An 18,644-nucleotide genomic window follows, 5' to 3' on the forward strand; every position below is an offset into this window, starting at 1 on the left:
ATTTTCATCACCTGGGAACTAAGGTTCTATCTGACTTTTTTTTCTCCCAAAATTCAGTTATTCACATATTCTTGTTCTGTGACAACTTACACTGTGATATTCTTTTTCTTTTTTTTAAGCTGTGTACATTTTGGGAGTTTTTATTAAAAAAACCAAACAAAAAGGCTCTATCTCCGACTGCTCAGAATTCAAATAGAATATATTATAATTATAATTCCAAGGTAGTGTTTTATTTCATAGATTTTTGCTTAAATTTCAGTACTATTTATGGCATTTCTGTGGTGTTTTGTGGTGAAAACCCATCAGTAATTAAGCCATTATGTACATTTTTTTGCTGAAAATCCCAAGTTATCAAAACCACTGAGAAGATCTGTTGAATTTACATTCATATCACATATAATTGTGCTGTAAAAAACCAAAATTGTAGTTTTAGTTCATAGCTTTGAGATCATGTCTAGTACTAATTTAGAATTTACAGTCTTTTTCTCTCTCCATCTACTGTAGCAAGTATTAAATGATGGTTCAAAACTGATGTAAATTAAATTATTTACTTTCTTTTTTAAAGGATAAAGCCATTCAGTATGCTGTGCCCAAATGTTCTCTTTCAATAGGAAAGAAATCTGCTCTCGTCAAGCCATTTCATGGAGTTTTTAAATGAAATTTGTTTGTCTGTCAGTAGTGACTTTAAGACCAGTGAACAGTGTCTGCCTTGTTGTTTGCTAACGCTGGGTACCATTTTGTCTTTTCCCCCTTCCTGTCCGGTAATGTGGTGCTTTAATGATCATGAGACCCTCATTCAGTCAATGAATACCAGATTTTTTGCATCTCCTAGTTTGCTGATCATTGCAGTTCAGTTGTTCAATAACTAAATGACCTCCAATCCTTTGTATTTGGTTGCATAATTAGCTGCTTTTCCGTTCACCTGAAGTGCCTGAGTTCCCTTTTATTTTAGCTTTGTGGCTTTTTATTTCAGCATCCGCCTCATGTTTCTCAGCTGTGTGTGTGTATGTATGTATGTGTGCACTACCCTCTGTTGTTTTTTGATAGCGTTTGAGCTTTTATAAAGGATGTGTCCCTCTCTTCTTCCCGTAGTATGACTTGCAAAGTGCTTAACAGGGTTTCTCTGAGCCTGCTCTGCTCTTCAGTAACCCAGGCTGATAATAACTCTCCTCTTCTCTGCTTCTCTCCTCATACTGGCTCCTCCGCAGGAATGCGTTAAGGCTAAGGTATCGTACTTATTCACTGTTTCTGTTCCTCTGTGTGTCACTTCCTGCTTAGCTGTGATTTATATACTGTATATGTGTGTAGGTTATATATGTGCATGCGATAAGAGTTTATGACCCTGTGACCATAGAACTATGGCTTATTTGTGTGGATGTGTCTTGTGTGTGTATTTATGTTGCTAAATGAATGTTTGGTCCAACAGTGATTTAAAGTGGGTGATGCTATACAGCAAGCCGTACACGCTGAGATTATTGCCTTATAACTAGTCAAACAAACTAGATTTTTACATTTTTAAAAGAATATTTGAGTGGCGAATTTGCTGCTAGGGTTCCTGAGGCATTGCTATGCTATGCTATTAATGGTTTTTAGTGTGTTGCTATGCAGTTGCTAGGGTGTTCAGGGTGGCTGCTAGGCGGTTGTTTACTGGACCAAGCCAAACGAGTCTCGATCGTTCCATTCCCTAAATATGGCTTGGGTCCACCTCTTGTTTTGTTTTGTTTATTAATTTTTTTGTTTAAGGTTTTGTGTTTTGTTTAGTTTTTTGGGTTTTTTTTTTTTTTTCGTTTCGTTTCAGAACCAAAATTGGACATCAACTGGCAACCCAGAACAGTAACTAAATTTGATGTTTATTTTGAAAAAAAAAATCTTTAAAATCAAATATTCTAATTATTGTAAAATTCTTTACAAAGAAATAAATATACATTTTGTTTTGTTAATAATTTTGATCATTTAAGCATGTAATAATATACTTTTTTTCCCAACAGGCTGCATCATTCATGTAGTTATGTACTGGTTAAGGGTAACTGTTCCACTAACAACCGATTATATTTGCTGGTTCTCAACTAGTTTTGCTTCAGAACCCAGATTATACATTGGAAATTAAGTGGCAGAACAGTAATTCAGTTTGGTATTTATGGGGAAAATCCTTCGTCAAATATTGCAATTAATGTAAAATTCTTTTAAATATGAAATACAAAAATTAAATATAAAAAAGAAATATAGAAAAAATATAGAAAATATTAATAATTGTATATGAATATATTTATTAATAATAGACCCAATAATTAGCAAAATAATAACATGGACATAAGAAACTGTTTCGTAAAAGCATAAGCAACAAAGTGTGCTGTACCATCCATACTGTTTGAACAAATATTACACCAACTAATGTATTAATTTCTGTACCTAATTAGGCATATGACAGTCGTATTTTCACCGAAATACCAAAAAGTTCATTTAATAGTATGACTTGTGTCATCAGTAACCAAAGATTTATTTGAACCATTTGATTCAAAGCATTTTCTCTTATTTACTTTGCTACGCACAATTAAATGTTCAGTGGTATTTTCTCTTGATTGTTTCATTTATTTTCCCGATGACCCTGTCAGAACAGAATCACACTAGTTGAAAACAACAATAGCAATTTAGGACTTCATAGCTAGGCATAGTGCTGCACTACCAAGGCTCAGCCTTTTTTAAACAAACAAGGGTGCATGTAAGATTTTTGTGTTTTAATGTGTTTATATGTGTCTGTTTTAGCATGTTATTTGACGCCCTTGGTCTGATGAAGATAGCTGATGGGGAGACTTAGCTGCCGCTGAGCTGATACTTGTTTTGCGGTAATTAGATTCAGTGAGGAGTGAAGCAAAGCGATTGAGAGATGGAAAGTGTGATCATGTGTGTTAGAGAGTGGAAAAGAATGAGAGAGGGAGTCTTGTCAGGTGTTCTTGTGAAGAGTCGGCTCTATTTTTAGAGCTGTCCTCAGTGATGGCTGCTGCTGCAGTATACGGCGGCACTGAGACACAAAAGGCCTGCACTTAAAAAGATTTATACCACTATAAACACACACACAAGCATGAAAAGCTATCATATGGCTTCAGAAGACTACTACAGAATATACTGTAAAGGGTTGTATCTGTTATGGCCCTCAGGGTTTTATACTGTCACAAATGTATTGTGGTGAAGAAATATCACTAGACATGCCTTGTTTTCTTCATATTTACAGCATGACACTGTAGAATGAAAATGATTTGTATTTCTGCCTTGCTAAACTGTCTATTAGCATAAATGACAGTTGACAATTATGACACCAGCTCCATCATAGCTGTTATGACCGTTATGATAGAGCTGATGGTTTAAACCACACGGGCGTTTTAAATGATAACAGCAGAGCGTCGGGTCCAGATGGACGGCTATCAGCCAGGAGCAGTGTACCTTGCAGAAACCTCGCAGCCCTCCTCGTCCTTTGATCTTGCTGTCATTTCAACTCTTTCCTCTCGTATTCAGTCTTCAGCAGTTTTGTTGTAGATTACCATGCCTACCATGGTCATAGAGGTTTACAGTTAAACGAGTGTGCTGTAAAGTCCCATCCAGTGACCTTTTAGGTTTATGCTTTAACTTTTACACCTGAAACTTTCTTTCTCCAAAGCAAATGGCTTCAGCTTTGCTCTGTTATAGCTAGAGTTGTGAATCAACAACTTATTCGTATTCAGATTCATTTATGGGTCAAACAAATGATGAACCAGTCCTTACTGAATCAGTTATAGTGGTTATTCACCTAATAACTGGGCCGGGCAAAAAAAAACTTTTAAATTTTTCTTTCTGACATGTAGAGTACTTTCTCTACCTGACTAAGAGAATCATTCATGGAATCGAATCTGAACCAGAATCGTTCATTATTTTTGATTCCATCACACAATTTCTATAGCGTCACAAATTGTTAATGTTGATGTGTTTACAGAAAGTAACTCATTATTTAGGTAAGATCATCACTCTCAGTGTTTTATTTAAAACGGTATGTTTTGATATATGCATGTTGTAGTAATCACACATCAGAATGCAGTTGCTCTACTTCTGGAAGAGGGGAAGAAACACACTTCCTTCTTTGGGTGCTGTTATGTTGACCCTCTCCGCCCTTCACAATTACCAGAACGCCGCATCTCACTTCACCATTGTTTTTTGACCACCAACTCTTCCTCCTGCATTATTTCTTTAAGAAGTCACACCAGCTCTCTCGCTCTAGTAGGAAATCCTCTTCCTGCATCTGTGTTTTGACAGGAAGCGTCCAGGATTGAAAGTGCGCTAGTGAAACATGGACACTTTGAACCCTGACCGGCGATATGAGAATCAAGCAGCACTCATGAGCTAGTCAAGACGCTTTCTCTTCCTCCACAGGATTCAACACCTATGTTGTCTATATCATTGATCTTTAATTAGTCCCATGTTAAACATATCCCTCCAAGACATATCAGCTCTGCTTAGCCACATGCTAAGAGAGAAAACACACTTTTGCCTTTGGTCAATAAAATACACAGCTGTAATTGGGATGGAACGACTTCTAAAAAAGTTATAATGCATTTTAGACTTACATTCAAAACATTTCAACTGCTATAAAAAATTATTCTGCCAAGTAATAGTTCATTTGATTAACTATGTTTGGCAAACAATAGTGGATAGGAACTATCTGTATTTTAAGGAAACTCTTCATAGTATGAATACTGTGTTTATGCAACCGCAAATGGCATGTGGTTAACTAGCAAACTAATGGATTGTATTACTGAATTGAAAAGTTGTTTATTGTATAAAAAAAAAAAGAACATCGTTATATTGATCATTGGTGTCTTTTGCTGTTTGGAACTACTTTGTCCTGCCCAACGTCACCCTTTAACCTGTTGTTAATGCATGGCCTGTCTTGGTTTATTGCTTTAATAACATATAGGTCATTTGAAGTTGCTCTCCTTCTCGTAGTATAAAGGCAGTGGTCCTTATTGTTATGCATGTGGTGTTCTCTGTCTACAGTATTAACCAGCTCTAACACTGCATGTTAATTACTGTGCAAGTCATTTAGAAGATTACTCCATGAACTAAGTATCACTATAGACATTTTAATGTAATGAAACGGGTTAATTGAGTTGTTAGTTGGACTGGGTCTTCATATCACAGTATGAGTGATTTATATATCATGAAAACAATATTTATTTCAGAATATAATTATTTGCCTGTGACCCTACAAAGGAAAAGTGATTTGGAGAATAAATGGATAGACGATTATAATTATTTTTATTCTTGTAATGGTTTATATTTTTGTGATTTATATTGGATAATAGTGTAAATTGAAATCATTTACAAATATTTCATCTAATTAGTTTTTTTGCGGGGGCAATTTAATGGACACAGATCAAAAACAGATTCTAATCATGTTGTGCATGAGTTTTAAATCAAAAGAATAACAAGTTCTTCTTTCTCTTGACTTGTTTGGAACACATTTTGCTATTGTATTTTTTTTCTTCATGTTTCTTCACCATGTAAATAATGTAAAGAAGTCCTGCCCACTTTCGCCAAATAAATATACTGTATATTATAGGGATGTGCATCTCCATAACTGAAGCTGATGCGATACGCATGTCAGTGCATGGCCAACGATATGATACATTAAAGATATATATGAAGCAGCTATATCTGACTGAAACATTGAGCTTCAGTCAATGTTAATCCTATCTGTCTGTCTCTCTCTCTCCTTCTCTCTCTTTCTTCCTCTCTCTCCCACTTCCTCTCATTTCCTCTGCATCCCAACTCCCTTGTGTATAGGCTGGAGAGGGATCTTTGACAGTTGTGCTGTTTTCAGCAGTAGAGAGATAACAGTAGCTTTTCAAAAGGAGCTAATATCTCAATTTGCATTCTGAAAATCCTCTCAGAGCTTTGTAAGAAGCATATTTTGCCTACATCATCAGTTCACAAAACCGCTGGGTTTTCCTTTTTTTTATTTTTTGATGGATTGATTCATTGATCAAAACTTTCATCAATAAAGTTAATACACTATATACCGTTTAATATTATTGCATGTCTTATGCTATGCTAAACAAAGTACTATCGATTAGAAACTGTAACGGATGTTATTTGATGACATAACTAGTGATAGACAATTAATCCACCAATAATTGGTCATTTTAAAATAATAAGCAACAGCTCCATTGTGTTATCTCCAAAGTCTATTGACTGCTTTCTTAATGGATAATGTGTTTTTTTTCTATTATTATTTTTTTATTATTATTATATTTTTAACCAGTTTTTATAGTTTTTTTTCTTATTTCTCAAAAAACACACATTCCAGTATAATTGAGATTTTATTGTAATTATTGTAGAATTTTAGTGTTATTTGTCATTTTTATTTATATTTTCAATTAGAATATTTTTTGTTTTCATTTGAATTAGTTTGTCATTTTTGTAGTTTGTCTTTTTTGCATTTTTTTGTCTAGTGTTTATTAATTTTTATTTCAGTTTTAGTGTTATTTTAATACATGAAGTTAAAATAAAATGAGCTGAAATTAAAAGAAAAATATTGTACATAATGTGTTTTCCCCTAGTAATTTCAGCATTTCAGCATCTTGTTTGCGATCATTAAAATGCATTTTATTCACCACTTTGATTTCTAGATATCAATACGTTTTAGCCTTTTTAAAATCTATATCAGTTGATCACTAAACAGCCGGATTATTATATAACTTAATCTAAAACCTATTTGCTCACTTCATTCTATCTATATTCTATCTTCATGGACATGGATGCTCATTGTTGTTTTACATGAAGCAGAGGCGGCTTGACCCACTCTCAACCTTTCCATAATGAGCATCTATTGTTCCTGAAATGCACTCTGGGTGATGCTGAGCCGTCCCTTGATGTGACCCTGTTACCACCGTGACGTAATGACGCTCTGTTTTCCTGCGATGATTGGTGGTTACTCTAACGACAGGACGTGGCAGCACCTGAGCTTGTTTTTGTCAAGCATTACATCATCGGGGATGATGTCATCAGGGGGTTGTTTTGGTCCCTGTGCATAGCTGGAAGCCATCCAGAATTTCAATCTGTATCTTCACGCCCACATCGCCTCTGTAAGCACAAACGTGCAAGCTGGCTGTTTCTATTTGATACGGTAGCGAAATGCTTATGTCTAAGCATAACACTAAAAGCCTTTATCACTTTATTGCATATAATTAGCCATTAACAGCACACATTTGAATGAAAGTATATTTTCTTGAGCAATTATTCCTTTTTTTTTTAATCAAGACTCAAGATTTTTTTACTATTAGGTTTATTATTTTTTAACCTTTATTTTTACTATAAAGGTTATTGTTACTATACTTATTGTGCTATACTATTATTTATAAAAATTACACCATATTGACATATTTGCCTTTGGCATTAGCATTATGTATGGTTCGTTGCATAAGTCATCTGATTGCTGTCTGCTGGCCTATTGACCTGCTTGATGCATTGTTCATATTTTACTTTATTCAAATTCATATTATCATATAGTGTCAGTCCAGGGCACAGCTAGATATTACAGCTCGCCTCTCTGTGAAACAATGAGTGCTTTATACCGGATGGACAGATGACTGATTGATTGAATGATAACATTTACTGTACATCTTTATTTTGACAGACAGAAAGAGAGATGGACCTTTAAGGAAGAGTGAGTGAGTGTGTGTGTGTGTGTGTGTGTGTGTGTGTGTGTGTGTGTGTGTGAGAGAGAGAGAGAGAGAGAGTGTGTGTAAAGGGTGAGCTCACTTCCACAAAGCTAAAGGGTCGTGTGTGGGCGGGGCTGTCATTCGCCTAGAGGGGTAACTGGAGCGTGTGTGTGTGTATGGTGGGGGGTGGGGAGTGAATTGGCAGCGTTGTCATAGTAACACAGAGGATGTCAGAGAGCCATGTGCTCTGCGCTTCTGTCGTCTGCTCTCGTCTTCCATCTCTCCGTCTCGCTATCTCTTTTTCTTCCTCTCCAGCCTTCACTCACACTCTCCCACCCAGACCTACCAGGAAATGGCTCTCCTCCGCGGTTGCCATGCCAACTGCCTGCAGCCCTGGTGGTGAGCAGAGGGGAGCGTGATAATGACATTACTCTCGCTGGGCTAACTGTGCTCATCCTTCATTTCTCTTGTCTTTCCATCCCTCTCTGCCCCCCCACCACCATTCAACTGTCTCTCATCCTCTCTTATTTCCATATCTGCACCTCATCCGTTGCATGCTCTTTCATTCTCATTTTTTCATTAGCACGGTCTTGTTCTCTTGCAGTGTCTGTGCGAGTGTGTGTGTGTGTGTGTGTGTGTGTGTATGGGTAATTCACGTTGAATACCAAGTTGACCGTCCTGCTTAAAGGGATAGTTCACCTAAAAATGAAAATTTTGTTATCATTTACTCACCCTCACTCACCCATTCCAAACCTGTATGAGTTTCTTTTTTATGTTGAAAATAAAAGAAGATATTTTGAAGAATGCTGGTAATTCAACAGTTGATGGTCCCCATTCACTAATATAGTATTTATTTCCCTACATGGAAGCCAATGGGACCAACAACTGTTTGGTTTTTCAAAATATCTTATTTTGTATTCAACATAAAAAAGAAACATGCAAAGGTTTGGAACGACATGAGGATGGGTAAATTTTTGGGTGAACTATCCCTTTAAGCAGGACGGTCAACTTAGTATTTAACATGAATTGGCCATATACATACATTTTTGGGTGAACTATTCCTACTATAAAATACTATAGAACATTAATGTGTATATGTGTATATATATACATACATGTATACATGCATACATATATAAAGTATATATACATGAATATATAAATACAATATTGTAACTAATAATTACAATTATATTTAATAAACATTATTATCACTTATACAGAAAAATACCATTATGATATTAAGCTCATATTAATTGAGAAACTACACAGAATGTACTCATAGCTTATGAACATCAAATAGCCCATGAAATATTTACATTTCCCAGTGAAAATGGAAGTTTTGGTCAGACATATCAAAAAGAGTGTTATTTTTTATTTAAATAAAATAAAGTAAGTAAGATTTAGCTGCATTCTTATTGTAGAGAGCATGCAATAGGACACAAAATTTGTAGTACAAGATGATGTCATCAGAATTTTAAATGTATTAAACAGAAAAAAACACTAAATTTTACATTGGTAAGTCTGCTCAAAGTTAATTTTGTTAGCTTGTCGGAGTGAAAAAATGTAAAAATGGCATAACAGACATGAACTAAAATCCACAACTTTGTTTTTGATTTCATAGGCTGTTTAAAAAGACAAAAAGCGTATTTAAAATAAATAAGCAGTTACAGAGGCCAACTTTCCCTTATACATGCGTATAAATGTTAACCCTGAAGATGATTAACCATGTTATGCGTCAACTACCCATATGTGTGTAGTATAGCAGGCACCAGCGGCGCTATTTCAACATCAGTGAGGGAGGGAGGAGGTTCCTATTCAAAGCCCCCTCTCTTCCTCCCCCTCCACACACACACACACACACACACACACACACACTCTCTCTTACACACTCACACACCCCCCTGCTTTGGACACAAATGAACCGAGAGTGTTTAACAAAGACAGGCTGGATGCGTGAGGTTGGTTCTCTGGTCACAGCCTCGGCTAATTGTGCATAAATCCATTCGCGTGGAGACGAGAGAGACAGAGGATGGAGAGGCAGTGAAAGTGCTGTCAGCCATTTTTGCCTTTTTTCCCCTCATTTTTTACAACGCCGTCGATCGGCATTGGTCGTCACTGGTGGGAGAGTCTTACCTAATTACCTGAAACGGAGGATTCAGTTTTTGCTCATCCCTGCTCGGATTTCTCATCCTTTTGCACTGTTTCTCCTTTCTTCCCTTTTTTCGTGGACCCAGTGGACAGAAAGATGTCATGTGCACCTGACAAGGAAAAACATTGATTTAAAAATATATTTTTTGGAAACTGTGTTGTTCGAATCCAGAGCATCATCTCCGGTGAACATACTCTCTCCCCCTCCTTCCCGGGGAAAGATTCTCCTCTTCTCCCCTGCAGGAGGGGGGAGAAAAACAGGAGACAGGGGAAGACTCACTGGAGGGGGGAGAGAGGGAAAGATTAGTGGGAACCAGCAGGATGCTTAAATTTCGGCTTGGCTCTGCACCTCCATTATGAAGCCATTAGTTAGTGGTGGCGGCCATGGAGTCTCCAGCCAGGCTGATAAAAGCCCCGTAAGTATCGACCCTACATTGCTAGCTCTCTCTCCTCCTCAAAATACTACCAGCATTCGCTCATCAGATTAGCCTGATGTGCCGAACATGATCAGGATGGACGAGAACAGCGTTAGATGCATTGGATGTCTAATATCACAGTCATTGCAGAGAGCTAAATGAGATTTCTATGATTTTAAAAGGCATATCAAATAGCGTTTTTGCAATTTAATTGCATATATGCAGATCTGTTGTAATTGACATTTCATGAAAGTCTGGTGTAGTGCTGTGTTTTACCGTGCGACTTGTATTACGAGAGGCTGTCGAGTGCCACGACCTCATTCATCCGCTGCTAGTGTAATATGTGTCAGTGTGTGAAGGCGGCCATGTGCACACCGCCCCCTGTCACCCCGCACACACTCAGACGTGTGTGTACTGGATGATGAAATGGCCAAGATCACGTTTGGCTTGTCACAGCTCTTGGGAATCAGTAAAAATGAGATTTAAATGGCTTTATGATGACTGTGTGTGAGTGTTTGCGTGTGGGAGGAGTTATGACATCGCTGAACGATACTGTCAGCTTAATATATATTGCGTTTCATTAAGTTCACAAAGTTGTGACCGAATGCATCTTTGAACGCCTCGATGCTTGTTCACAAACGTGTGTTTGTGCGAGTGAGTGATCACGTTTGGTGGTGTTTGCACACGGGCGGCATCGGAAAACGATCAGCGTCGGACTGCTGAGTGGAATGATGAGCACTTTTAGCTGTAAATGAATTGATCTTCTGTCACACATAATGTGCTAGTGTTCGTTTGGCCTTGTGCAAGCCCTGGAAACGTGCTGGTGTTCGAACATCTTCATAGATCCTGACATAAGTGTTGCTATGCAACAAATACAACAATTCACTGTGCAAGCTGCAGTGATACTGTGAACAAGTGTTTCTCGTCAGAGTGTGAAGGCTTGAGCACAACTAGAAAAATGCATTGACCAATCAGATGTCGGAACCGAATTATGTTTTTCTAATATTATTTTCCCTTTAAGGCATGCTAGTTCACTCTGTGGCCATCTTGGTAACTCCATTGGGCAGCTATTGTCCATCTAGATTTTATTTTTTGTTTTACTGTAAGGCAGGTTTTCAACCATATTGAGCATTTTGATTTCTCCCATTTATTTTTCTACAGCTCCTCCTCCCTCATACTTTCTTTGATTCATTTCAGTGCAAGAATTTATATTATTTTTCATACATCCTTTATATTATGTTTTATATTTATGTTTCGTTTCATGAAGTCAAATGAAGTACAAAAAAATTTTTTGTTCCTTATTACGTATTAATATTCAAACAATAAGTTTTTGGTAAGGCGTTTTTAATAAAATAAGTATTTTTTGCTCACCAAGGCTGCATTTATGTGATCGATTAAACAGCAAAACTGTAATATTGTAAAACAGTAAAAAAATCTATTTGAATATATATTAAAATGCTATTTATTTTTGTGATTTTTGTATATTCAGTAGCCATTACTCCAGTATTTAATGTCACATGATAATGCATAAATCATTCTAACATGTTGATTTGGTGCTCAAGAAACATTTCTTATCATCAATTTTGTAAAATGCGTAATATTTTTGTCAAAACCATGACATTTTTTAGTATTATTTAAAGCATTTGTATTTCATTTTAATCAATTTATGCATTTGTGTTGCCAGTATCATACTCTACCTGTTGAGCTTCAGGAATTATACAAAATCATATAGTTTATATATTTGTTTTGCTGTTTAGCATCATTTAGTTGCATCTTTAAGGAGACCAGTACTTGAAGAGATTAGTTGCGGACGCTATTTCATTGAATATCAGGAAGTTGTCGTTTTCCTTAGCTGTATTCTCTACATTAGCGTAGTAAATATATTGGCATGTGTTTGTGAGAATATCGGTCCTGTTTAATCTGACGCCCAGTCAAAGCTCTTTAATCTTTTGATCCTCTCAGCTCAGGAAAGCGAGAGGCCCCAGAGCGATGCTGAGGCTTATGGGATAGGTTTGCAGCTTTGAGTCCTCCAGCGTCAGCCCTTTTTTATAATGTCACACCTTTTGCTTTGACAGACATGAGCTCATCACACGCATATAAGCTACAGGTTCACACATCCACACCTCTAATGCTAAACAGCAGGTAGGGCTTTGTTAGAAACAAGTATGCATCCAGTTGCGCATAAGAATAAGCTAAAGCAATTGTTGGTAGCACTCTTGTCTGGCTATGTAGGTCATTAAGTATCTTTTCTGGACTTGCTTTTGACCCACAGATATTTTAAAGAGCAAGGATCCAGTTAAATCTGTGACCCTATAGCATTTATTAACCTTGCATTCGTACAGATAAGTGTGAAAGGTCAGTGTTGCCTCAAGCCCATTCATTTATTTACAAACTCCCCCAGAGGCATCACAAGAGTGATATTTGGGACCCCTGTGAGTGTAGTGTGCTGTTTGTGACCTGTGCACTGTTTGACTAAAAGCCTCTTGGGTTAATTGACTGAGGCCTGCCCTAAATTGTGTGGTAGGAGAGTTAAGTCTTTATTATGTGCAACAGTGACATGAAAAGGGCACTTAAAGGACAGGAGCGGACCCCTGGGTGGGCACGGGAGGCAGGCAGGATATTGCTATTGACACATGTATATCGACTGCCGTCGCTACCAACATTTTGTCTAAATGATGTCTTTGCATACCAAAGATGTATGTGGAATCAAAACTGGCTGGGCTATTGCTGATAAATTAAATTAAACATTTATGGTCAGTTTTTAAATTTGAGTTTTCATTCATTTTGCCCTGAGGAGCTTATGCCAACATTAATCCCTTGCTGGACTATTTTCTTTTATTCTGATATGTTTTTTCACTGTGAATGTTGAACCATCCCTCCAGGCTAATGCGTGCCAATTTTGTTGGTTTTGATTTCTTATCACATACTGAGATCACAGCTAAAAGTGCATGCATATGTTCTTTAATAATTGGTCAGTAATAATATATTTATTTATGTTTATTTATTTACTTATTTTTGAAAAGAAATAAGAATGCACTGGATTTTTCTTATTTATAAAAGTCATGTATATTGCAATGAAACTAAAAGTACTGATAATCTACAGTTCAGTAAACAAGTTCAATGTTGAGTAATAAGTTTGTGCAGTGATCTAAACCGCCACGTTCTGAGTTTGTGAAGCTTTTCCAATGATTCATTAGATTAGCTGGTTCATAAGAGCCATTTCATACGAGGATAACTGAATGGAAAGATGTGTTGTCATCTCTTTATTTTTTTTGCAGTACACAGTCTTGTTACATTCAGTTCAGCCTGCAAACTCACATTTACAAATATATGAGTAAAATTTTATTTTATTTTCTGTATACTGCTTTAACCATATCTCCCACCCCCACCTTAGAGGATAAACTTCATTAGTCTTCAATGCTCCATTTCTTGCTCAATGAACCTCATAAAATGAACTGTGTATGTTAGCAGGTTGTATCTTTGGAAGGAGCTAATATTTGTGCTTTGCCCGTGGTGATGAGATTTATGAAAGTGAAGCATTTTATAAGAAGATCACACAAGTTTTGGGAAGATAAATTAAACTTCATGGATAATTTGTGTAATATTTAGGACTTGGAACACTTTGTAATCTTTTATTCTCTTTTTCAAGCTGAACCACAGGGACAAATTTGGAGATTCCTGCAGAATTGGAACAGATGTTGTTGTTGCACAAAGTTCCCCTGCTAACTGTTTTGGCAAATTTAATAATACTCTTAGCACCGTTTAACATTGTACCATGTTTAAATCCATTCTGTGAATTTTTTATTTTTTTTCCCCAGTTCAGAGAATTAGGTGATGGGCCTAAAACAAGGTGTTTTTTCACATTTTCCCTCAGTTTATCACCATCCTTCTCCTTAGATGCACCTAGAGAACATTTAAAAATATCAGTGACTGTTCACTTCAAACAAAAATACATTTGTCTTTTCTTAAACGATGTGCTAGTATTTCTGTAGAAAGCTCTTGTCGTTGTAATGAACACTCTGTGCAGCTGAAACTCCTGTGGGAAGCATCACGTGCAAATCAGCCTCATTTACAAACAAAAAGACACCTTGAAAAATGGCAAATGCTTCATTGTTCCGTGCTCGTTTCTATGACAGCAGGGAGGAAAGCCCATGTACACTCCTGAGAAGTGAATTTACTGGTGTGCTGGAGGTTTTGATGGCTCCTTTCTGCAGTGGAAGCGAGAGGAGAGCTGATGTGTGTATCATAGCTGACAGCTCTGTGGCCATCCAGGACTGTTCAGGGAATAGCCTTGAGGAACTCGAGCGAAGGGATGTGGAGGGAGGATGGAGGCGCTTTGCTGCTATCACAGCGCCTTTATTTTAAGTGCTGAATGCACCCGCTGACCTGATAGTCTTCACTGAACCACATCAGGCTGAGTGTGTACTGGTGCTTCAAGAACCCTTATTAAGTATGCCTTTCTTTTATCTAACTTCTGTTTTGTCTTTCATTTGTTCTTCCTTTTGTTCTGTCCTTCGTTTGTTTTTTTGTTTTTTGTTTTTTCTTCTGTCTGTTTGCTAGTTCTTGCGTTCTCTTTTGTTTGTATGTTCTTTTGTACTCTTGCATGTTTATTTTTGTCTTTCATTCATTTGATCTCTTTTGTTTGTTTGTTCTTTTATTTTTCTTTGGTCTTTCATTCTGACACATTCTGTTTTTCTGTTGTCTTTCGTTAATGGTCTTTTCTTTTTCTTTTTTCCCCACTCTTGTTTGTTTGTTTGTTTGTTTATTCCATTTTTCATTTTATTCTCCATTTTCTTTTTGTTCATTATGTGCTTTCTTTTTACATGGTCTAGTTTCTTTTTGTCTTGCTTTCCTCCTGTTTGTTTATCTTATTCTATCTGTCTTGCAGTCCTGTATTTACTGTAATTATAATTATTTTCTTTTCATTCATTCTGTCTTTCACTGTTATTTGTTCATTTGTTTTGTATATAGTCATTTCATTTTGTCCTTTTCCTTTGTTAATTGTAAATATTTAATTTTTTTCTTCATTTGACTCCTCCTGTCTCTTTCTATTTGCCTTTTTTTGTTTCTTATTATTTGTCCAATATTTTGTTCATTCCTTTGCTATGTTGTGCATTTTTGTATTTCTTTCATTTTGTCTTTTACTTTTTACTAGTTTGTTTGTTCGTTCATTCTTTCCATCTATCTATATTTCTTTCTTTCTTTTTCGCTCACTCAGTCTCTTATTTTTTTTCTCTTCCTTTCTCTTATGTTGTCTCTCTGCTTTTAGGTGTAAATAGCCCTAATTAATATGGATGAACTGCCATGGCAATAGATTAAAATAATGAATTTGCGTATGTGAGGAGGAATATTCATCAACACATTAGTGTGTTAACACACCTTTAGCCTCACAGCACACCAAACAGCAGGCGTCTACCTCCATTCCCCCTGTTACCGCACGAGTATTGGTGCAGATGGTGTCTTGCAAATATATAGTATTCCTTATCTGCTTCTATTCCATCTATAAGGTTGTTTTCTCGGTGTTCAAGCTTTCTGTCTCCCGGGAGAATTGGCTGCATTTCCGGAATGTATAAGATTATGGGAGTGGAAATTAGGTCAGATGCATTTTGTATGAAAGCTATACTCAGCCACAGCTGGCTGAAGACATCCAATAGCCCCCCAAAAAAAGCAATTTCACTCGTGAACACACATACACACACGAGCACACACGCAGACACAATCAGGAGCCGATTGAAAGAGCTTTATCGGAATGTGGCCGTGTGTGTGCGCGTGTGGGCTGTGTGCACTCTAATATTAGCTGAAATTGGTTCTTAGCTCCTTATCTCAGTGCTGTTGTCAGAGCCTTTCCTCTTGCACAAGCCCCCACACACTCATGCTTTGCTCTTGCAGCCGCACCCCTTCAAATATGTACAGAGCATCGCCACAAAAGAGCTGCTTGCTCACACTGAACCAGAGGAAATAAACATTCCACGTGCATATTTTGTAGCCTTCGACTATGCAGTGTCTTTCTTTCATTAATTATGAGGTATTTGTTTTCCTAATGATTGTATTTGTGTAGATATGAACCTGCCTTGTTCTTGCTGTAAGCCAAGATAGTTCTCCAGTGCCAAGGCTGTCTTGCATTAGAAATATAATTAGAAATGTCATTTTCTCTACAGCTTTAGTCTAAATTTAGCTTTTGGGAATCAACGTATAAGCAGACTTAATGGCAGGCTTGCGGAAAATATACAGGACTTTGGAAAATATGAGCTTTTAGTTGTTTGAATGGCTTATATATTCCAAGTCTTTTGAGGTCATAGAATGGCTTTGTGTGATAAACCACTTGTCAACAACCATTAGCATTAGCAAATGAGCTGTGCTATTCTGTTGAAGGAAAATATGGAAACCCTGTATTAAATGTGACTGAACTGACTGATATTTTGATGCATTTGATGAAACTGTGGATCGGGAAAATCTCCCATGTTTAAGATATCGTCTGGTCGTGTTTTAGCTCTAATAAAATATTGAATGTCTCCGAGGCCTGGTTTCCCCAAAAAATCCTAGAGAGGAGTCATATCAGAAACATCAGACTGCAGGTTTGATGAATAAATGATAGCGTAGTGGACTGCAGCTTTCCACAAAATTGAAATTACTTTGAACCTTAGCTGAAAAGACAAACTGCAATCTGTGACATTTGGAAGTCCAATGAATATTTGCGTTTAGGTCTATATCTGTTCGCTTTGAAGCCATATATATATGATCAAAAAGTTGATTACAGATCATTATGGTTACAGATCATCCTGACACTCGGTTTGTTTGTCTCCATATGCAGCTGCCAGCAGACTTCAGCAGATTGCATCTGGCAGACGGGATTCACCCCCAGGTGACGCACGTTTCCTCTAGCCACTCAGGATGTAGCATCACCAGTGATTCTGGGAGCAGCAGCCTGTCGGACATATACCAGGTAACAAACACCTAGTCTTTGGGTAACGTAGGAGTAGCAGCTTTGTGACAATGCCATTACAATGTGACACATACTTTATGATCTAAACTGACAGCAGTCAACAGTTTTTTACTGTTTTCTGCTGTAATTACTAATGCAGCTACAATTAATAAAGTAATAGTTTATTAAAAAAACAACTTAATTTCTTGGCTCTCATGTTGTTCTGTGTAACCCAGTTGGAGGTTCAAAATATTCAGTATTCTCACTGCTCAGTTTGTAGTAACCATGTAACACGATGTACACTCACTGGCCACTTTATTAGGTACACCCTGCTAGTACCAGGTTGGACCCTCTTTTGCCTTCAGAACTGCCTTAATTCTTTGTGGCATAGATTCAACAAGGTGTTGGAAACATTCCTCAGAGATTTTGGTCCATATTGACATGATAGCATCATGCAGTTGCTGCGGATTTGTCGGCTGCACATCCATGATGCGAATCTCCCATTCCACTACATCCCAAAGGTGCTCTATTGGATTGAGATCTGGTGACTGTGGAGGCCATTTGAGTAAAGTGAATTCATCGTCATGTTCAAGAAGATGGGTGCACTGTAGTCATAAAGGGATGGACATGGTCAGCAATAATACTCAGATAGGCTGTGGCATTTAAACAATGCTCAATTGGTACTAAGAGTGCCAAGAAAATATCCCCCACACCATTACACCACCAGCACCAGCCTGAAATTCTGACCCTACCATCTGAATGTCGCAGCAGAAATCGAGACTCAGGCATCAGACCAGGCAACGTTTTTCCAATCTTCTATTGTCCAATTTTGGTGAGCCTGTGAGAATTGTAGCCTCCGTTTCCTGTTCTTAGCTGACAGGAGCGGCACCCGGTGTGGTCTTCTGCTGCTGTAGCCCATCTGCTTCAGGGTTTGATGTGTTGTGCGTTCAGAGATGGTATTCTGCATACCTTGATTGTAACGAGTGGTTATTTGAGTTACTGTTGCCTTTCTATCATCTCTAACCAGTCGGCCCATTCTCCTCTGACCTCTGACATCAACAAGGCATTTTCGTCCACTGCCGCTCACTGGATATTTTCTCTTTTTCGGACCATTCTCTCTAAACCCTAGAGATGGTTGTGCGTGAAAATCCCAGTAGATCAGCAGTTTTTGAAATACTCAGACCAGCCCATCTGGCACCAACAACCATTCCACGTTTAAAGTCACTTAAATCCCCTTTCTTCCCTATTCTGATGCTTGGTTTGAATTTCAGCAAGTTGTCTTCACCACATCTAGATGCCTAAATGCATCGAGTTGCTGTCATGTGATTGGCTGATTAGCAATTTGTGTCACCAAGCAATTGAACAGGTGTACCTAATATATATATATGTATATGTGTGTATATATGTGTGTGTGTGTGTGTTTGTGTGTGTGTGTGTGTATATATATATACACACACACACACACAC

General features: G+C 37.4%; 1 protein-coding gene across 1 annotated transcript in view; it reads left to right on the top strand.

The window, feature by feature from the left end:
- Positions 1-18,644, top strand: part of LOC306853444 (rap guanine nucleotide exchange factor 2-like) — a 104,202-nt gene that overhangs the window by 57,408 nt on the left and 28,150 nt on the right. Inside the window, exon 7 of the mRNA XM_079390864.1 lies at positions 17,067-17,198. Within this exon, the coding sequence (XP_079246990.1) occupies positions 17,067-17,198 (132 nt within the window). The remainder of the gene's footprint in view (positions 1-17,066; positions 17,199-18,644) is intronic.

Source organism: Barbus barbus (genome assembly GCF_936440315.1).
Source record: "Barbus barbus genome assembly, chromosome: 33".
Classification (NCBI taxonomy): domain Eukaryota; kingdom Metazoa; phylum Chordata; class Actinopteri; order Cypriniformes; family Cyprinidae; genus Barbus; species Barbus barbus.